The following is a 22822-nucleotide window of genomic DNA, read 5'->3' on the forward strand; positions in this document are numbered from 1 at the left end:
ACTACTGGCAGCTGCAGAGGAAAATTGGATGCTCTTCTCCCTTTCCAATAAACAGGCCAATCTGGAGAAAGTCTCCATCAATGATGCCTAGATTAATAAGCTGAGTAACCACAGCAGCAAGAGCTTGCTTACAACTCTCAGGATAGCTCAATAGATGTCACATATCACACTGATGGAACAAGAAAAATAAAGCACATCTGGTGTCCTTCCCCCACCCTTCTCAAAAGAAGTGTGGAAAATAAGTATACCTTCTATTCCATTACAAAGACTAGGGATACAATATTTAGTACTACCATTCTGAACTTAAGCTTAGCAATTCTTTCAGCCCCAAATAAGAAGCTTTCTCCCTTTCTTTTTTTAAAAAATGTAGTAACTTCTCCCAGGGTGGCAAAGGTTTTTCTCTAAGGTGCCTAGAATCAGCAGGAATTACGCCTTCTCTGAAGGGTCTCTGAAACAGTTCTTAAATTGTACTGCTTAGTTAGCTACTCTTGCTTTTCAGGAAAGACAGAGCCAAGATTAGGAAGTACATCATCATATCCATTTCAGAATGCTGAAATTCTGCTCCTTCTCCAGCTCCAAGATAGAAGATTTCTCACATTTTTTTTTGCTTTTCAGAGGAGGAGAAGAAGAGAAAAAGAAGTTCCCTAATGATCACAGACGGAGCATGTCTCTTATCAGAGTTGTGGAGCTCCATGTAAAGCCAAAACATTTGAGAGGAACCGATGAACAGAAGCCTGAACAATGACTTGTGTTTCTGACATGACAGGTGATTTAAATGTAGTACTTGCACAAAAAAAGAAGAAAAAAAAAACAAGCACAAAAAAGCCACTAAACTCAATTTTTTGAGGCACCCAATGCCCACAAATAGACACACATGAACAAGCAGTCAAAGCAACGGAGGAAGTTTCTAAACTAGAACTAATATGGAAGTAAAATCTGTGCAGTTGAACACAACACCCACCTGCGAGAGGGTGAGAAGTTATGCTTGTGAGTAGTTGATTTCACTGGGGCTCGTGAGACTTGACGTCGTCTTGCAGCAGGTGGTGAATACTCCCTGGAAGGGGAAGAATTACTGCCAGAATGATCTGCAGGACTGGGAGAACGCTTCTGTCTATGGGAACCTTCAGAAGGATCTCTGGAAAACATGAAGACAAGCTTGTTCAATGGGCATAACAAGGCACTAGCGCATTTCTATGAGAGAACTTTTGCTCGCAAGGTCAAAAATTAGCCTTAAAGAAGAGTTAGTCCCATCTGTAATTTCATATATGAAATTACCTTAAAGTTAGCAGAATTGAGGAATGCAAGATATTCACTAGCCAATGGATTGTAAAATTCAGAACTATTAGACAGTAAAATGAAAACAGGCTTATAATTTTACCTAACATTTCAGTCAGTGGTGAAACAGAACTTCTATCAGTGGAGACTTGCTGCCTGATTTAAAAATTTCTGTAATGTTAGCATTTCAATTAAGGCGACTCAAGTTCACAGATGCTTTGAAATACTAATCACATTTTCAACAAAACGAAAGATCTGTTTGAACCTTCAACTATTTCACTTACTGTACGTCAAGATTTGACATTATTGTTTATAATAAAGAAGGTCAATGAAAATCCAGTACTGAAATCAAAGCCTGCAGTTACCACAGCAATACCTGATTATAGAAAAATCCATGAGCCTCTTGACCCTTTCAGTACTACCTTAGTTTTTTATCATTTACAACCTTCCAGTAATGATGTTAGCAAACATGACTGAAATAACAGATTTCAAAATAAATTAGTTTTTACTTTATCAATTAAAAATACACAGTGTACTTGTCTTCCACTCCTAAGTCTTTGCTATGTTAGTTACAAAGCAAGCACATACAAATATGTACTCTATGTTTATCAAGGCAACACAAGGCTTAAAAATGCAAATGTTATAACAACTTAAATGGGCAACTATGCTTCAAAAGATGAAGGGAAATCACCCTTTCAGTCCACCATTTGAGATACATATATATATACATATATGCATAAGTGAAGAAATTGCAGAATTGCAACAGACTTCTTCAGAAATCCTTTTTAACCAACCCAAGTCCAAGTGTGCCACCAACAATTTAGAAAGATATTAGTCCTCTAAGATTTCAAAAAAGCAGGCAAGCAGACAAGTGAATGACTTGATAAAGACTTTGGCAAATGAGTTATTTCATTCATGAACGTCCAAGTTCATGAATAATAATGAATCTTTCCAAAGAGCATTTGAAAAACTTATTAAGTTACGTACCTTAAACCTGCCAATATGTTACAGTTTATCAATCAATCCAGGTAACACATTTAAAATACTTAAACAGTACCAAAATGGTTGTTGGTAAAGCAGGTATAAATTCCTTACTATTTGATGTTTTATAAAAGATAACTTTAAAAGCAAGGTTACATTACTGTTAAAAGCTAATAATGCAACACAGCTTACCTCTGCTTCTCTTTTTTCTCTTTGTGCCTTTCAAAGTCACGCCCTCTCTCTTTCACCTCCCTTGTCTTTTCATCTGAACGTTCTTTGCCTTTATGCTTTTCCTTGTGTTTTTTTCCTAAGGGAGTTTCGTCTTGTACAGGAGGAGGAGGACTTGGGGTACGAGGACCTTTCTTTTTACTCTGGTTACTTTTAGAACTCCTAGAGATAAATTAAAAAGAAAAAAAAAAGATTGCCAAATACTTCAAATAGTGATTTCCTTGATGTCGTCAGGAGAATTTAAAATGGAAAGGGCTTTGTTGCTTTTAGGATAGGATTCGCCACTCCATTAGCGGGCAATGCTCAACAACTTGACTGAAGGGTACAAACTCACACTGAGCTCTTCAATTTGTAACGTTTATTTCTGAAGCAAGTGAGCAAAAGTAGAAACTGATCCCATTCAGATAGAATTGTTTTCTAAACTTACATGAACTGCACACATCGCAAGATCAGAACTTTGTAGTATCCAGTCTGCTTAGACTCCCCATTCTGTAATCCAGTATCTCACACACATACAGAAAATGACTTAAAGAACTCATATCTTAGATTTAAAGTTAACTACCTGACTCAGCAAAAAGCATCCATCTGTTTTGGACTATGTATCTCACAGTTCGAAAATATTTACATCATTTTTTTCATATAAATGATCACTGACATAAACGTATAAAGCAGCTGCTGCCACATATTGCAAGTCAGCAACACTATCTCTGTGTTCTACTCTAGCAGAAAGCATCATTTTGAGAAGTTCAAAAAGCAAAGAAAATAAAAAATTGTATTAATTATGAAAATGCCAGTAACAAAAATTAATAGGGTTCTCTGCTCCCACATTCTCCCAAGATGCACCTACTGACCTTTGCTGATCCAAAAGTGGGGAAGATACAGTAGATGCTTTCTTCTCTTTCTTACTAGCCGAAGAGGAAGACTTCGGACTAGATCTTCGTTTTGGAGACTTGCTAGACTTCCTTGGTGATGGCGAAGGTGATAATTTAGACCTAACCACCTCTGGAGAAATCTTGAGGAAAAGAGTATATTAAATGATAAAATACTGATGCTCAAAAGCTTTGCTACTATAGACCAAATATGTAAATAACAGTTAACAGTCTAGATGTGAGACCATAACCATTTACATATCTACCACAAATAAACTAACCACACAGATAAAAATAGATGACAGATAAAATATGAGGGAAGAGAAGACGATCCACTATAATACATTAGAAAAAAATGTATTACTAGAAGATTAAAATCAGTATACTCCCAGTTAGCAGCCAAGTTTTTCCGACGCACTATCAGATAAAAAAAAAAAAAACAACCATCTTCCCCAAAATTAGGGTTTTCAGCAATCTAGTAACAGCTTTGCGTCTGTCACTGTACTTTCCTCTTATTGGAAAAGGAGCTTCGTATAAGTTACACCTTGTGTTTTCTTCTCCAGATTATCTCTCTGTTAAAGGTTTCAAGTCATTTAATTGCAAAGTTTCTCATTCATGCAGTGGCTGACCAAGCAGCAAACTTGGTTATGGTGCTAGATGATTGAGCAGATACTTGCAACTGATACCCAATTAACATATCAAGTTATATACATGCCATTTATTTACCACTGTGTAACACAGCAGAGTATTTGTCCAGAAAGCTCAGGTCTTCCAGAAAACAAGAAGTCTAAAAGTGGTTGCTGCTTTTTTAAAATCTTCTTTTTAGTTTTGCATTTACAGAATACAAACCTCCTTTTTAATGACAATCTCCTCTCGTTTCTCCATGTTTTCCTGTTCCAACTTCATGAGTTCTCTCTGAATCTTTTGGCGCTTCATTTCCAAAGACAGCTCATGATCATAATCATAGTTAACATCTCCATTATCAGAGTCTTTATTTAAAATAAAAAGGCAAATAGATTAACAAACAGATTACATGTGGCATAAATAATATTACTTAGCATACCAGATGCCAAACATAAATATTTCAGTGTCTTTCAAGCACTATCTAAATGCATCAATAAAGCTAAACCAAATCTCTCCTCAAATTATCTGCATGAACCTGAAATAAATCCAGTTATTACCATACACCTTAAAATTAAAATACTTGAACTAAGACTTCATTTCTTTTAGAGAATTGTGCGAATTACTACTCTGAAGCAGCAACGGAAACCCAGTAAAGCATTTATTTCTATTTAAGTAACAAAAATATCTAAAACGAGCATTTTCACAAAGATCAAAAGTAAGATCAAAAATATGTGCAGCCCTGCTTAATTGTGAAATCTTACATGAAGTGGTTTTTAATAGCAATGTTCCATACTAGAGCATTTTGTTTAATAAGGTATCCCACAAAACAATTGATACACTTGTTTAATTACATCTACAAACTCACTTTAAAATAAAGCGATGGTCTGCATGACCTCTTTCTCATCATTACTGCTTGGCTTTCACATTAAATATCACACCCTTCAAGCCACACAACTGATACCTTGTTGAAAAAGTAAGCAGTTTTACTCACTCTCGTAACTATTCTCATTTTGTTTACGGTTACTTAAGTCTGACGCTCAAAAAGCACTTTGATAAAATAACCTTTAGAGAAGAAGATATCCCATCAAACGTCCATTAGCTTTCACTCCCCTTTTGACATGCAGGAACTATATAGAAGTTTTTGCAATAATTATTTTCAGTCTGCCAATTTCCTTCACATGTCCTGAACGCACGGGAAGAGCTTACAGAAAGCTGCAATTCTTACCAGTATACATCCCTTCCCAGTCCATCAATTCACTTATTTAATACTCAGTGTTAAAAGACAGTAATTCTACTTTATCCATCAGACATTTGAACTATGATCAACATCATCTTAAAAAACTCGTAATTCTGAAGCTGTAAACCTGAATGCTTATGAATTAAGATATTCATGTTACATATTTATATAGAAATAGACATTTTTATGTTGCACTTTTTTTCTTCTTATTTAGATTCTATTTCCATGTGTATATGTCACAGAACAGTGCTTCTTAAATCACTCTGAAAATTCAGGTTTAGAAAGGAGTGAAAACATATTACAATTAGTTTTTTTAGAAAGAGAAAACTTCACTGAGCACACATTTCTTTTGGACTCTATAGGAGTTATAAAGATAACAATAGAACAAAATATCATCAAGACCTCTCAGTACTATATTTAAGGAGTGTGACTATCACCTTATTCTTTTAATTTCCTGACAACTTCTGTCAATATGCATCTTCACATATTCTACTCCAATAGTGTCTTGAAAACAATATTTGCAACACTTAGAGCCCAAACAATAGAAAAGCTGCCTACTCAATGAAATTAACACAGGAGCCCCATCCCCAAAATAACTTATAGTATACTTCACAGCTAATAGAATCATTGCATCTGAATTCATGGGAGAGATTTCCAGGGCTTTTTATTTTTTCAGAAATGCAGGCGGCCGCTTGGACAAATAAACACTGATTTTTTACAGTTACTAAACCTTGATTTTCTACATTACAGTATAGTACTGGACAAACAACCATTAATCAACCAACAATTACATTTATATGTTTAGCTAAAATAATTTTCAAGGTATCAGAAAAGGTAAACCACAGCACCTGAAGATTTCTAATTTGAGAGAGACTTTTTGCTGTTTCGGTGTAAATTTTAGGCATCTTTATTTAAATTAAAATCATGCCTCTTCTCTCTTATTGAATAACATATGCTTCCTCCCTCCCAAATGCTTAATTGAAAGTATTTTGTTTAGGAAGGCACTGTGACTGCCTGCATTTTGTTTCCAGTATATGGAACTTCCAGCTAAACACGTGCTAACTGTGTTGAATGTTAAACATGTGCTAAGTGTGTTGAGCGCTAAGCATACAGAATGACTTGCCTATTTGGAAAAGATTTGGGGTCATAAGAACACAACTACTAATACAACTACTGATATCTAGTATTCTTCTTCACAGAAGAGCTACAAATTATTTAGAAAAAGGACTGCTTCTTTCTTTGACATCACAACCTTCTGGTAGAAAGAATCCTCAAAGGTGAACTAGAATCCCCCCACCCCCTCCCATTGTCTTGCAATATTGTAACTATAGCTGAAACACCAACACTTAGAAAATCATGTGAACAACATGCTCCACTAGAAACTGCCATAATTTCAGTGCCAGTTTAACCTGGCATCTAACAGAAGGGAAATAGAAAATAAAGGAGAGAAGTGAGAAAGCAATACAGATTTTCCCTTGACTGTCTGCATAGTAAATGGATGAATATTATCAACACCAAACACAAGAAAATCACCTTCAACCACAGTCCCTACACTAGCAAACTCCTAACAATCTCCCAGTATTTTCGTAAGATGAATAGTTCATGAAATGCTACCTTTAGCTATTGTTATTCTGAGTCCTTTTTAATGAGACAGTTGACAAAAATTATGCAAAAACAAAACATCCATGCTGACTTTTGATTTCAAAGGAGACCTGCTTTCTTCTCACTGACCAGTTTCAAGACTATATTGGATTCTGATAGTAATCTAAAGACTAAAGGCTCAGCCACAGAACAGATGATAGTAAAGTTCCTTGTTGTCTGAGGAGTCAACAAAGCATGTTTTTTAAAATAAGTTGGTTTTACTATTGCAGTACTCCAACTCTGATTGCTCCTTTACTCTTTTCCAATAACAAATCTTAGGGGCTACTGCATAGAAGTACTCTATAACCATTTCTGCCTTACATACAGCCCTGCAGATCTTGCAATTCTTTGAGTTGTAGGGAGACAATTAGTTTAATTTCCCTTACCTTCTCTATTTGTTTCCCAATCTCCATTTTCCTCTTCACTTTCTGGTGTTCTCTCCTTAGTAATTTTGATATCTTCCTTTTCTCTATGTCTTCCTCGTGAAGACTCTTTCTATAAGGGAAAAACACTGCATTAGAGTAAACAACTTTATTTTAAAAAGAATCCTGAAGAAGCAGGTACATTTTACATGGTATTTAGGCTGTTCCTTTTTTATAGCACAAAAAGCATTTTCCCCTTTAGCCTGTTGACCACACACCTTCTTAATTAAGCAGAGACTCCACAGGCAAAATGTTCTAATGCAATTTCATATAATCAGTATGCAAACAGCAGATGGGGAAAAGGGAGAAAAAGGGATTTATCAAATAAGAAGGTTTACAGGCAAGGCAAGAATCAAGCATGTATCAGAGAATCAAGTGTACAACAGGAATCAAAAGAACAGATCAGGTTCTTATGAACCATTAGTTTAATAGCGTTAAGCGTTCTCAGCTGTAAATAAGAACATCATACGAAAGGCAGATGACCCTCAAAGAAGCTGAACCACTTAGGAGGATAAACAATGTGGGGAGGGAAAAGAGAGAGGCTGGCAGAAGGAAGGAAAAAAAAAAAAAACAAAAACCAAAAGCAACGCACTGGCATCAGGTTTTCTTGAAAGCTTTATCTTTGTTCATTGGCCCAGTGTTACAGGTCAAGCCTGTCTACTGCAGTAGCACTCATTTCACATTTGGCAAAACAGCACGTGGTACACAGGACCATGATGGTCCTATAGATACCTAAGGATGTCAGACACTATTCTTGGAGGAAATAGTTTCAAAAGACACCTGGACCTGCGCTACTTTCCTCAAGCCCCCTGCATCCCAGAAGTAAAGCTACTCAGTTGCATCATTGCCTCTGCTGTATCCACACTCTCTAAATATCTGGACTCAAGCAAAGTACAAGACAAATTCTTTAACTGTTTGCAATTAAAAAAAAAAAAAACAAAAAAACAAAACAAAACAAAACAAAAACAACCAAGCATAGAAGACTTTTTATTAATCAGGAAACCAGAAGGAGTAATTAATGAAAGCCTGCCCCACTCCCCTTTTCTTCTCACCTCCCATAGTGCTTTCTTTTGTCTTTTGGGGATTCTTCAGCGCTGGTATGTTGGACCCCCATATGTAAAGGAAAAGGAGATGCCTGAGAATTTCACTAGCTATTCTCTATTGGGACTTAAGCCATTACTCCATTTAAATCCTTAACACCACCTCAGAGACACAGTGAGGAAATAATATAATATTACAGAGAGTCACTCCTAAGTCAGTACAATTAAACTATTCCTTTATTTCTTTATCAATGTCGAACTCCAGCTTAATTACATAAATAATGACAGAATAAGTACTGCATTTATTTTCCCTAGTAAACTGAAAAATACTTCAATGCATAGTTATCTTCAAACCCTTCATCTTGACGCATTAAGTATGTCATATTCAAAGCCTTAAAAGGTTTTGAAAAACTGAGCATTTACTAAAAAATACAGAGGAACTTCTCATTAAAGAACTAACTTGTGCCAAATGTAATTTAAAGCAGCTTCTACAGTGAGGAAAAGAGAGATTTTCATCACTTTACGACAGGTTCACTAAAAGGATGTACACAATCCTAACCTACCAGGTCACACTGATTTCCGACATCAACGCAACATGTACCAGAGGCATCCCAGTCTAAGTGCAAAAACCGTACTAAGCTCCAAAGCAAATTACTTGAAAAAATAACAACAAAAAACAGACTCGTGAGATTCCAAGTTTGCAGCTTTATCAACAAGTCTCTTATGCAACAATTCTTTTTTTTTTTTCTTAGAGCACCTTTGTTTCTCTAGACTGCCTTCCTTGAAGGCTGAATTTGTTCTACTAAAATGCTTACTTTTGCTATATAATCCAACTAATTCCTACAGATATAATCAAATAATAAACATTATTTTCTAAAAACATTGGATTCTATTAATTCAACACTACTTGGTACTAGCAAACTGCAGTACACATGTTAGGACAACCCCTATAGATACTAACTTTGAAAAACATCTCAAGGCCAATTCACAAGACAACTTCCCAACAAAGAACCTGCAGTTTAATCAGAACATTCCAGGAACAATTTAACAGTCCAAGTTCAAAACTGTACAGAACCGGTATGTACCTCACCTACATCTCCAAACTTATAACCCAACACAACATATTCCAACAGCCTTTATTTTTCTCCTTTCAGTGGAGAGATTTGGTAGTGGCAACAGTGGGACAGTCATATTTCTAAAAAAGAACCAAGAACAAAATCATCTATGGAAGGAATTTTATTGAATTATTGAATATAGGGGAAGGGAACAGACAATTTTTATGTAAGCATGTTATTTCACAAGTCAGCACAACTTGATCCAAGCCCGTCCATATGCTAAACAACTTGAGTTTAATTGTCAGGATAAAATATTCTGGTAGCACAGCATCTTCAAAAAGTAAATCTGAGCTTAAAAACTCAGCTGGAACTGATTTTCCCAGGGCACACAGTTCAAGAATTTAAGTTATGATGGTTTAGAACACATTCACATTTTCTCATAGAAAAGTCTTTGATATATTCCTTTTATGTATTTGTTCTACTTACAATGAATTTCATTCCTTCATACTATGGGTGATATTAGTTAATAAGTAAATAATTCATTCATATCCTTATAGGCGTTCTTGTACTTTACATCATTTTTTCTGTCTTTCCCTTTCGAAGCCAAGAATAAAGTAAATCAAACTCCTAAAGGACAAAAGTATGCCTTTCATTAGTAGCCGAAGATACTGAATCCACTTCTGACACACCTGCAAACTCTTTCTCTTCAGACTCTGAAAAAAAACCCTCCATTTAATAGAAGAGAGACATTAAACTTTTAGAGTAATATAATTATTTACTTTAAAAATGGCCTCGAGTTGCCAAGGGGAAGTTCGGGTTGGATATTAGGAAAAATTTCTTCTCAGAAAGAGTGGCAATGCATTAGAACAGGCTGCCCAGGGAGGTGGTGGAGTCACCGTCCCTGAAAGTGTTGAAGGAACGTTTAGATGTTGTACTGAGAGACATGGTTTAGTGGGAAATACTGGTGGTAGATGGATGATGGGACTGGATGATCTTGGAGTTCTTTTCCAACCTTGGCGATTCTATCATTCTGTAAGTGTAGACAATAATTTAGAAGACCCTGCCTATGCTGTTTATAGGTATACACTCAAAGTTAAACTATTTACATGTTGAATAGATGATTACAATTTAATGTTGAGCTTCAGGAAAAACACTACTTAAGAAAAAAAACAAAACACATTACAACTGAATGCTATGAGATTTTATTAAATTTGACATCTACTGAAGTTGAAGTTCCACACCTCCTAAGACATAATTGGCACTCCACAGCACAAGACTTGATGTCTACTTGAAGTTCCCACTACAGCCGGAGGACTATGGCCAAGCACTAAAGTACTCATTCAGTCTGCAAAACATGCTGCTAAACAATAAGTGGTATTTTGCTAATGCTGACAGAGAGAACATTCATAAGGATCTTACCATCTACAATTCTTACAAGGCAGAAGCTTCAGTTTCAGCCTTGTCACTACACACACGTACATCAGCAATATAAACTAGTTCAAAAGTGCCTACTGCTTTAATTCTAGAACAAGCTATCATGTACTGTAGCTATAGAATCTTTTGGTGAAGTACAGTACTGTTTTACTCGACATATAATACCTTCATATTGAAAACTACTACCATACAACATAAACACACAAGAAAATGAAGCTTCCCTGAAATGAACAGATACCGATTCCATTTTAGAGATGGAGGACAATGCTGACTTCCATTTCCAGTGTAAATATTCAAAAGCCAGTGACAAACAGCACAGAAAGGAATCAAGTGAAACACGTGCCTTAGAAAAACCTTTCCTAAATGAAAATTAAGTCTTCCCACTGCTCCCCAAATCACACAAAACTCCCAGAAGCTGCTTCACATAATACTTCAAATACTCCAATGTAACTATCTTCCAACAATTTAGAGAAAAACTCAACACTCAATATGAAAATTTCCAACTGAATACGGTAATAGCAAGAACCTTTCCTAATTCTTTGCAACGTATTTGACACACTAACGTGCAGAACTGAAATAAATCTGAACACAAAACTAAGAATCACAAAAAAACCTGAGATCGCTGTAGTTATCCCTGTAATATAGTACATTGTCTCTGAAAATAATAGTACAAGACATGAAGAAATAATAAAGGATATATTTTATAAGCTGTTCATACAGAAATTTTCTTTCTAAATGCATACAGATTTTACTGGTTATCTTATGTCTCCAAACAACATGAAATCTCTTTCCTTTGGGAAGACTTTATACTAGTCACACTATCTCAGCTTTCTGCGGAACCTGGGCAGGTTTTTGACTGTATCTTCTGGCAATCAGGCTGAACAGTCATATATAAGGTAAACAGCATTTCCCCTTCAAATTTGCCACTGTTTCTACTAGGATAAAGTATGAATAAGACGCACCTAGTTCACATTCTCTCAGTCATACATTATATGCAGCCGCAACATCTCCTTTCCTCTATTCTCCAGCCTCCTTCTCACTCCTTGCTTACTTCAAAAAGACCTTTGACTGTATTGTCTTGCATACAGGTGATCATAACGAAACAGTATTTCAAATAAAACTGGACCATTAATTCCTACAACATAATATTAATCATTTTCTCTTCCATTTTTTTATACCTGAGTATTTGCATCTCCAACTGTGACTGCACTTAGAATAATGGTTTCATTGAGCTGTCCACAATAACTTATTTTCCTACTGGGTGATTTCAGTTATTTTAAAAATATTTATTCATGACTTCTTTGTATTAAATACTTCCTTTGCCGTGCACTGCATTGCACTCGCCAACACCACGTTTCATCCGCCATTGTACTGCCAAAAATCTTTTCCCCAGTCCCTATGGCATTCCTCAGACTTTATTAAGTTCAGTTAGTGTTTTCATGTCTTCTGCAAAGTTTGGCAATTGGGATGTCCAACATTTTTTCCATATTCTTAAAGTAATTGCTCTTTAGATGAAGCACCATAGCACCCTCTGTAGCTTCATCATTTGAAATTGATCTAGATTTTTCCCCTTAGCTGGCTTTTATATTTGGCAATATTGTAGTTGTTAATCTTCGATCTAGTCTTCAAAAAGCTTTGTTTCAAAAGAAACTATTTAAGATTTCACTTATACCAGTTCTCTTTTAGTTCTCTTTTAGCCACTACTCTCTGTTAAAGTTTCAATGCTAGTAGATGAGTGAATCACAAATTTTGTCTGCAGGAACAATGCTCTTTCTTCTTTATTTAAAAAGAAAAATGAACCACATAATTATGAAACTTTTTATGGAGCAAGCTACCTTCCATTACTTCCAAGTAAAATTAAGAAGTTTTAATAAGAGATGAAAATGTCAATCACTAGATCTCCACCATAACAGTAATTCTAACGATGGAGCAAGAATTCTGTAAGCAGTTCAGCCACTTCAGTCTTCTGTTCTTTTGGACATCCTGGATCTCTGCAATGCAACTCTTGATGACTATCTCTCTGCATCTATTTTTTTCCAGAATATTTTCTTTGGATATCTCATATTTTCCACCGTTGACTCTGCGCAATTAATACAAGGATTCAGTGGTTTCCTCAGCCTTGTGTTTTATAAGATTGAAGCATATTTCTCTGCGGTGTGCTTAACACCTGTGAATAACTCCTCCGTATTTTAACAGATCCACTAATTCTCAAACTCCTTTTGATTCCAGTTCATCTTTATTTGGGCTTTAGTTGATTAAGAGTATTTTATTTTTGCATGAATAGAATACTATAAAAAAAACAGTTAACTGATCAAAAGCAAGAATTACATCAAAATTAGAGTGGTACCAAGAGAGAAGTTACATTTTTAATAATGGTTGGAAAAAAAACACTTTTCCCACCAACCATGTGCTTAATAACAAAACAGTTTATTCAAACTATCAGAAAATAAAAGAAACACATTTAAGTAAAAGAATAAAAAGACTGAAAGTTTACATGAATTAACAGCAACTGAAAACATGATTGGAAGGTAAGCCATTCTGTTAATTATAGCAGCTGCTGTTGATTTATTTGCACCCCACAGAAAAATCCATTTTACACAGCAAGTAGGAACAGACCCAGAGAAAAAAAAAAAAAAGAATGGTGTTAATACTTGCAGAAGCAAAACTGGTTTTCCATAAAGAAATTTTTTTAATCATTATCTATATAAAATTAGTCTTGAAAAACATAATGCAAGAATACACTGATGCTATTGTTACAGAGGCTGCAGGATAACGCTACCAGTTCTGCCCTGTCTCTAACATCAGAGCAGAAATAGGTAACGCGATTTTGAAGTAAATTCTGATATTGTAGGGGGTTGAGTTTGCAGAAAGATGCATAGAAAATGAGAATGATGATGAATTAACTGGTTGCAAAACCCAAAAGTGAGTAGCTGGGATGGCTGATGAATATGTGAGGAGGAAGATGAAATGAACCAGCACAACAGTAACTGCGTTGTCTCATCAAAAGCAAATTTGAGATGAACAACTGGAGTCAGAATGCACGTAAACAATGGATATCAATAAATGTCAGTGGGAAAAACAATGGGTGATTCAAATAACAATATATCTTCTTGGAAATATTAAACAGTCTGCACTGTTTTTAACTGCCAGTTTATCAGTATTTTTAACATATTTTAGTCTGTGGGATTTATAAAATCTTTGAGAACCAAAAGATCAAAAAAATGCTAAAAAAATGCAAAGTAATACAACTGTTAAGACACTTCACATTGAAATATGCCACATGCTATTGTACAAAACGATCTATGTGTTAACATTTCAAATATTACAAGTCACCACAAACAGGTTTCTAGGACGCACTGCCCAATTGCTACTGAGGGATTCCGGAGTTCTGCAAACTCCATTCTTACCCTAACAGGAGAGGACGATTCCTCTGTACTTCGTTTCTGTGGCTCAGCCTCAACATCTTGACGTTTGTTCTTCATTCTTTCCCGGAGATCTCCAGTAGGCCTTTCTGGTGACCTGTATAATACAGAAACTTAATATAACCAGTTCTGTGGGACTATTCTTAAAGGAATACAATCTTAACTATATTTGTTATTAGTATATACAGGGAGATCTAAACCTCTCAATAGAAGCGATGAGGATGAAAACAAAGTATTCAGTTCTAATGGGCTTAAGCATTAAAAAAAAACACCCTCTTTTAGAACATCAAGAAAGATTAAATGAATGTACATATGACACTATGTCATGGCTCACTAACCACTCTAAATCAGCTACTGGTGATCCTAGCCGCAACAAATCTATTTTTTTCTGATCATCATGCAAATGTGTTTCGCAATCATTCAGATCGTGTCTTTTCAAATATCTTTAGCCTCATCCATATTTAAGCTATGTTATCTATATAAATACATAATCATAATTATTGCAGAAGCAAACTACTGAAGAACAGCAGCTAGTCACACGGAAGGACAACTCCAAACACAGATGGAAGTCCGTAAGTGCAGATCATCTGCCCTACTTGCCATCCTCCCACGACCTTGGTCAGAGTGCTACAGAAGGAATGGCTATCACAAGGCCATGTACCAGCAGAACACTCTTGGAGGCCTCCTCTGTTCTCCATCTGGCGATAATATAATTATTTTATTTAGTTTTAAAATACTGGACGAACTCTACCAGTCACACAACTGTGTATTTGCTGTTAAAGGAATTACTGTGATGAGGGAAGGGAGAGGGAATATTCTACGCTTCCCAAGGTATCTTTACAATTTCATCACTTCCTCTAGAGATTTAAAAGCTGAATTATCCCCTACGGGTTACAAGAGAACAATTCTCTCATTTAACAAGTTCCTAGGCAAAGGGGACATAGCAGCTGCTTCAAATGATCCTTCAGTTGACGAAAATTTTCTCATCATATAAATCTGGCTTGATATCGAGCTCTCACTTCCGTGACGGCTATTAGCTTTAATTACATATTCTTCTGTGAAATGCTTGTATGAAAGTACTGGATGTGTAACTACCCATTTACATTAAAGAAATAAAGAGCTGTAATGAACGCTATTTTATCTGATCAGAAATTTTATCTAATATTTGGATAAAAAAAATCTGCATTTGCCTTTTTTTCTCCAGTCTGAATTAGAGTTTCCCTTTAGAAATAGTTGTTTCTCCCACATCTCCTCTGTCATGCAATATATAATGCATAAAGTTCCTCTCTCAGTTTTTGCATATAAAAATATTGAAATAAGAAAGACTTCATTTTCAACCAGTGCTGATTTGAAACACAGTAATTTGTTTCCACTTCCTCCTTTGCAATGTTATCTGTATTTAATTCTTTAAACAGCATCACAAGGTTAAGTATCTTAAGATCTAAGAAGAAAAACACCAGTGACTGCTCTCACTGTTAAATGCATTTAATTCTTCATTAAGTTGTAAATAAGATCTCTCAAGATCAGAGAAAAGGTACAAAATGGGAGCGCGCTGCTTCTTTCAGCACTAACAAGGACCAAAAGAATATCCAGCATACAAATATAAACAAGTCAGTTTCCCTGCGTGCAAAACTGTATCATCTTTAAAGTATTTGACTCTGTGAAGGTCATAATTCAACGTATTTTTTCTCTCCCATCTTAAGAACAGAATTCCTTTGTACTACCAAAATTCTCTGAAGTATTTCAAACTATCTTTCAACACTACAGTGGCAATTCAAAGCTTCAATTTTTAATAGTAATTCAGTTATGGAACAAAGGATCCAGGTTTGTGAAACTGAAAATAAATTTAAAAGGCAAAAGAGATAATAGATAGTGTACTAGTAATATTGTTTCTCAAGAAGAGCAATTCTTAGGAAAAACTGGTAACTGAAGGAGAAAGTAGAACTTGCACTGAATGTAGCTCACGTACTTCCTAGAGAGATATTATATATTTTGTTTTATGGATAATACTGTTTTTTTTTTCCCTTTTTTATTTGGAGTGGAAAAAAATTCAAGTTATTTCACCCTCAATACCTTCTCCCACGTGGAAGGGAGGGAAAAAAGAACTTAGTTTATTAAGAGTATTAGAACTTGCTTTACGATTACAAAAATCATCAGGAAATCACAGGAATGAAAAAAAACTACAGCTTCAGGGTTCTACTGTTGTTGTGCTCTTCTGCCTGTTGTTTTTGTCTGCTTGGTTGATTGGTGTCTTTCTATCTTTTTATTACTATATTTTAACAGCTTTGGGAGAACATCAGAGTGAAGGTAATCAACCAGTTGTTCCACACACTTCCCTCCACCAAACATCATAACATAAAAGACAAGAGAGTCAAAGATTTAACAAAATTTCAGTCTCATTTCATTAAATTAGTAGTTCCTGCGGAAGCTGTGACTGTTTTCAGGCATTTTGGTTTAATGCACAGAAAAACAAGTTGGTCAACTAATTTTGCCTTCAGGTGCAGCACAAGTTCAATGTTCAGAAATGGCCTCCTTCCTGCACATTTTGTTTTTCCTCCCTTCCAAAAGGGGGCTTTCTCTTATTTCAAGTGATGCACACCTCTGAGTTGCAACAGGAAAATACAAATTTATTCCACAGTTTAAGATCACAACTCTACAGTGCAACTGTAGAACCATTTACACAAAAGGCTCCGCAGTATTATCACTGTACACTGAAAGAAAAGTATTAGGCGGAAAAAAAAATCTCTAATGAAATAACTTTGTGTGGGGCCCATATTTTAAATGCTGAATTTCATTGTTTCAAATGTTAAGCAGGGCAGGTACATGATTTGAACAGCATTACTTCCTGCAGCAGTTCAGTCCTCTAGACAAAGCAGCTCAGTTAGGAAACATATGTTTTGCATATTCTTGTTTGCTTCTGTGCTATCTTCCAGTGCCAGGAACAGCTCCCTGGACAGGCACACATTACAATACACCTAGAAAAGAAATTAGTGGGTGTATGCGTGCACATGGGTGTGTACAGGCAGATTAGTATATAATGTACATAACTGAATGCTCATTAGACATTCTGCTTTCAGTTTCCTGTACAAGAATATTGGCACTTTTCAAAATTCATATATATATATTTTTTAATCTGCTGTTACTGGAGTTTCAGTTTGTTTCTTAAACCTAGTGTAAGGATTCAGACTGCGGAAGTTCAGGCAGGCAAGAGAAAGACACTACAAAACCACTGATCCTGACAATGGTGTAAGACAAACAGGAAAGGTGCCAAGCAACTAACAAAAAAACCCATGAGCAGAGAAAGAGAGCAAAATTCCTCATGGGACAGCTTATTTACAGGCACGTCTTTCTTCACTGGCTTCTCCTTACTTTAGATGCCTGGAAGACAGGCAGGTCTATTAATGGATTCTTAAACTTATCAAGAAAGCTCTATATGCAAAAATATACAGGCTGTTTTTAACAGATGAAAATTCATGCTGCAAGAAGCAGCATTAATGCTGAAAGCACATGCATACTCCCTTTAAGAGGCTTTTTAGCACTTGAAAGACAAGTTTTCCTACTGTCTGGTAATGCTCTGAACTACAGGAGGCATTATGGTCAGATAAAACCATTAACAATGAGACTTACTTCAGACAGGTATGAAATAGGACGAGCAAGACAGAACAATGAGCTGTGTCCAGCCAAACTGTCTGCAAACCAGACAAAAGACTTCACCAGCGGGGAAGGCTGAATGCTTGCAGTCACACTACCAGTATGCCCCAGGTACCTGAACACAGATACTGCTTAAACTGAACTGATGTGGAAATCAGCATTAGCTTGACTTGCACAAAGCCAACAGATTGCATTTAAAATATCTGAGCAACATTTGTGAAAATTTCTGTAATGTTACATAGCATAAAAATAACAACATCTTTATTATGCAAGTGAAACAGCTTTTTCTGTGCCTGGCCAAGAGCTAACAATAGAAACTTCTGAAGACAAACCTGCTTTTTTCATTTCTTTGCTTTGGTAGGAGGGGTTTTGCCTCCCTCTTTTTGTTGTAGGTTTTTTTTTTTTAAATAACATATTTAATAAATGTTGAACATATCAGGCAAATGAGAAGCAAGATCTGCCCTTGACTTTTTTAATACAGTCTAATAGGAAGAAAAATTTAGTAATAAATCAGCATTATTCTTAAGCGTTAGTGGTGACAGTGAAGCAGAAGCAAAGCTTTAGTCATTAAAAGAAACGTGACTTCTCTTCAAACAATTAAGCAGAACCACACACTGAGTGTTCCAAATACTTGGAAGCAAGGAGAAACTGACGTGCTACATTTAAGTTTTTAAATTTCTCTCCACCATTAAGTTTCCCCACATTTGGAACATTCCGTGCAGAACAGAGTAAGATCTTTTACACACTGGAAGAAAGATTCAGCTTACTGACATATTTTGTATCCCAGCTGCTACCACCTTCGAAGCAAAGGGAGGATCAAACAAGCAAAGTCAAGGCCATCCTGAGAGCATGACACAGGAACAGGAAACAGAACCAGAACCTCATGCCAACCCTGCTGTGTGGCCTTCACCATGCTGCTTTACACTTCGATGCTTCAGTGCACCTATCCATAACCTACAGGTGACACTGACATTACTACAGCATCACAAAACAGTCATGTGTAGAATGTGAAGCCTTCATACGAAGGGGTACTACGAGAAAACTATGCTATCTTTTCGGTCCTTTGTAACGACAATAGTACAAATTTATTACTAACATTTAGTTTTACAAGAATACAGCGTTGCACCACACAAAGGACAGTGGGGAAAAAGCACTTTAAAATGATAACAACATATGAAGAGACATATAATAATACAATATATATTAAGTGGTAACTTTCTGAATTTCCTCTCTTGATCTATTTGTCCAATATCTGATAAAATCACACAATTGTGTTTTGAAGAGTCACTGCTGGAGAGAAAGGACAGAGATACCTTACTCATGAGACAAGATAGTGAAGGCAGAAGGGTTACAAGGAGGAGATTACTGCTCTAAGTAGTTACAACACGATGTGTTAGTAAAGGACAGAAAGGCATATCAGAAGCTGCAGTGACGCTACAGACAAAAAAATAATGCATTAAGGAACTTGATTTTCCCATTTCAAGTAATCTAAGAAGTTAAACTGTATTCAGTGGACTCCATTTTGTAAAGCTACATGCACACAAAAATCTTGGGAAAACCCACTGCACATTGCCGAATCAATTGCTCTGGGCAGCTTCACGATACAATTGGTTACTGATAAAACATACCATTAGGCACACCACAGCATTTCATTATTTAAAGACAAAAACAAAAGACATAGTTGTAAAAGCTATTTTCCTACAGCATGTGAAGAATTTAAAGTGAGTTCTTGATTTACCTTCTATAACTGCTGCTATAGCCTTTACCTCGTGGTGAAGGGCCATGTACGAATCTACATGTGTTCCCATAGAGGCAGTTGCCAGTCTTCAGCCAGTTACGGCACTGTGTCTAAGAGACAGACATCACTGGGTGAATTTCACACTCATTTTTGGAAACACCATTGGTGTGAGTGTGGCAGAACAAACAAATGACTCCACATTAACTCCCATTTATCTGTAATTTCTGTCTACCAGTAATATAACTCGAAAAAAAAAATAATCAACAATGAGCATCAGGTTTGGCAGAGAAAAATTTAAGTTGGTGGAAATAGTATTAAAATGTACAGTACTACTGCTCTTCTCCAGAAGATGGGACAACACACGTTATTTGAAAGTTCTAGTACTAGTATTTTGAACATCCACACGTTAAAGGAGTTCTTTTCACCTTTACTAACATCTGTGACAGCTGAGCATTTGGCACTTGTGAGCTATTCTTTCCCACCATCTAAATCCTGGAAAAGAAAATGCTGGGGCAGGGAAGAAAAGAAGAACGTTTTTACAACTCACCTCTGCAGTACTTCCAGTGCTGGGTCCAAGCCTTTCAAACACACTGGGTCTTCGGGATGTGCTATCGGATATGGTCTTGGTATTTTCCACTGTGACCTTCCTTCTAATTTTTGACATTTTGTACTACTTCAACCAAAAAAGAAAGCAAAACTGTAAAATCCTTCAGTTTGGGGCTATTGACACTGAACTCACACGAATAAAATAGTATGATACACGTTGTAAGAGTTGCTGCAGAGGTGATGAAGAAATAAAAAAAAGTCATAAATGAGTGAAATGTCTTTAATTACAAGGAATGCCTCTGTTTCAAACTAGTCAACAGAACACCGGTAATGACAAATTTCCACTTTATTTTATGAACTGCTTTGGATTCTTCAGCTTCCCTTCTGGAAAGATCATATAATGTTATCCATGCCGGTAGCAAACAATACACCGTACAGATGCTTGCTCATGTATCTTTGTGCAACAACTCAAGTGACTTCAAGTGAAAGAATCTTCTAACGTTACTTCACCAGGCTCTCAGAAACAGATTCTGCCTACTAAAAACTCCCATTTTCAGAAGTGCGTCTAAAAATGAGAGTTCCATTTCTTCTTTTCCCTTTTGTTTTTTTTCTTTGTTACGTGTGAGAACCTACTGAAAACCATCCTGACAACATCCGCACACTGTGTTTATCACTGCTTTGTGTTGTACAACTATTTGGAACTGGCCAAGTATTAAAAAAATATTGTTGCAATACAATTCTTAAGCTTATAAAGAAGTAACTAGTTCTCATTAAAAAACAGATTTTGAAGCAAATACAGAGCAATTTTGACAAATAATAACTCACAATTTGTCTTACCTGATAAAGAAAGGAGTTACTGAACATAGAAATAAAACTATATAAAAATGAACCATGACACTGGGCACTTGAGAAGGAATGTAGGAAAATGGGCTCTAAAAACTATTGTCCATACTTTAAGGGCTACCAATCTGCACAGAAAAAAAACAATTTGGGAAAGCCTGCCAGCTGCAGGACAATTTAAATACCACTCAAAAACCCACCTACTGTACAGCAAACTACTACCATTCTGGAGCTCAGTAGTCAGTATAGCATGATTAGCCAAACACTAACGTCCTATCTTTCTGCTCTTATCCTTGTGTTACTCTGTTCAAAACACACACACTTCAGCTAATTTCTTACACCCAAACACGAGCCACAAATAACAAAAAGCTCATTCACACGACCAGAAGAATACATATTTAATCTAGCCCCCAGCAGGCTGGATTAGTACAAAATGTCACTAGTCTGACCAGCATATGCTCCCATAGCATTCAGACTGTAAGCTTCCATTCTACAGCAAAAGGAATCCACGATGCATACGTATGTACACAAAATATAACACCACTGTAGCCTACATTTTACAGCTGGCACTTTAATAATACCTATTCTTATATTCCTTGTACCCTGGTGGAAATTCTTTATCTGAATCTCTCCGTGAACTCGGTGATGAGACCTCACTTACAGGTCTGACATCTGTGCACTTTCTACGAAGGAAACAAGCTCTTACTGAGCGCTTCAGCTCCTTTATACACAACAGAAGGAAGCTTACGCCGTGTACTTGTACTTGAGCCATTCCTCAGCTCAGCTCTAGTGACTGCTCCTCCAAGCCGTTGGTGATCTGAAGAACGGCATCTCCCAAGCAAGGTTCAGATAACCAAGTACTCAGAGAGCAAAAGATAACCACGTGGTGTATACCAGACATTAAAAACAATGGGTAACATTAATGCTCTAGAGGATGGAAGCAGACAGTGAAACAGTAGATTTCGCCAGTAGCAGGAAATTATTTGGGTTAGTAAAAAACTGTGGAGAAGAGAGATTTCCAGAAAGATCTAATCGAGTTAGAAAATCGAGTAATACAACAGCAGATGAAATGCAAATAAATATAATGTAATGCACACAAGAAGAAATGATTTTATCTAAATACTTGATGAGTTCAAATTAGTCCAGTCTTCTGAGAAAAAATAATTAGGAGTCATTGTGGACAGCTCAATGTGCAGCAGTAGTTACAAAGTCTGACAGGATAAATCATCGGAGTTAGAAAGCAAACACCACCTCTAGTCTAGCTGAGCACCAGTCCGTTTCAGGATTGTTCCGCGCTGTATTTTAGCAAAAAAACCCACTGAATTTGTAAAGTTCCATGCAGCTGCTTGTGAATACAGGATACAAATATATACTGACACACGCGAAAGCATTTTTATTAAGACAATCACATTCCAAATACTGAACTCCGTTTAAATGGTTACAGTAAAAAGAGCCGTATCTGAAACAAAAAGAGTTAGGAGAACGGCACCGGCAATGGCGTAGGGGGAGGGGGTTCAACACATGAAGGACAGATAAAATGAGTGCACCTGATACGTAAGTACAGCACAGCGACGTGATAGCAGTATACAAATACAACGAACCTGCAATCATTTTGCCTCCTAATTTCAACATCCTTTCATTTCCAAAAAATCAGAGGCAAAATATCTTTAAAAAAAAACAAACAGCAAAAAAAAAAAAACAAACCAAAAAACCAACAAACACCACCATGTTACCCTTTACACAGCAACTAATATCTTCTTGGAATTCATCTCTATAGGAAATGATGATGCCTAGGTCTAAAAGAACAGTTCTAAACATG

The 22822-nt window shown here is 36.2% G+C and overlaps 1 protein-coding gene across 5 annotated transcripts in view; it reads right to left on the reverse strand.

The window, feature by feature from the left end:
* Positions 1–22822, reverse strand: part of ZC3H13 (zinc finger CCCH-type containing 13) — a 46055-nt gene that overhangs the window by 19716 nt on the left and 3517 nt on the right. The window contains exons 2-9 of one of the 5 annotated variants that reach the window (XM_021375768.1): positions 20165–20287; positions 19618–19727; positions 14214–14325; positions 7242–7350; positions 4203–4342; positions 3336–3496; positions 2449–2646; positions 962–1135 (exon numbers count right to left, since the gene is read on the reverse strand). In XM_021375768.1, coding sequence (XP_021231443.1) covers positions 962–1135; positions 2449–2646; positions 3336–3496; positions 4203–4342; positions 7242–7350; positions 14214–14325; positions 19618–19727; positions 20165–20281 — 1121 coding nt within the window. In that variant the 5' untranslated portion in view covers positions 20282–20287. Of the gene's footprint in view, positions 1–961; positions 1136–2448; positions 2647–3335; positions 3497–4202; positions 4343–7241; positions 7351–14213; positions 14326–19617; positions 19728–20164; positions 22673–22822 lie in introns of those variants that run through there. The other 4 variants (XM_021375761.1, XM_021375776.1, XM_021375784.1 and 1 more) reach the window with 4 other exon arrangements.

This window comes from Numida meleagris, chromosome 1 (assembly GCF_002078875.1).
Source record: "Numida meleagris isolate 19003 breed g44 Domestic line chromosome 1, NumMel1.0, whole genome shotgun sequence".
In the NCBI taxonomy this organism is placed as follows: domain Eukaryota; kingdom Metazoa; phylum Chordata; class Aves; order Galliformes; family Numididae; genus Numida; species Numida meleagris.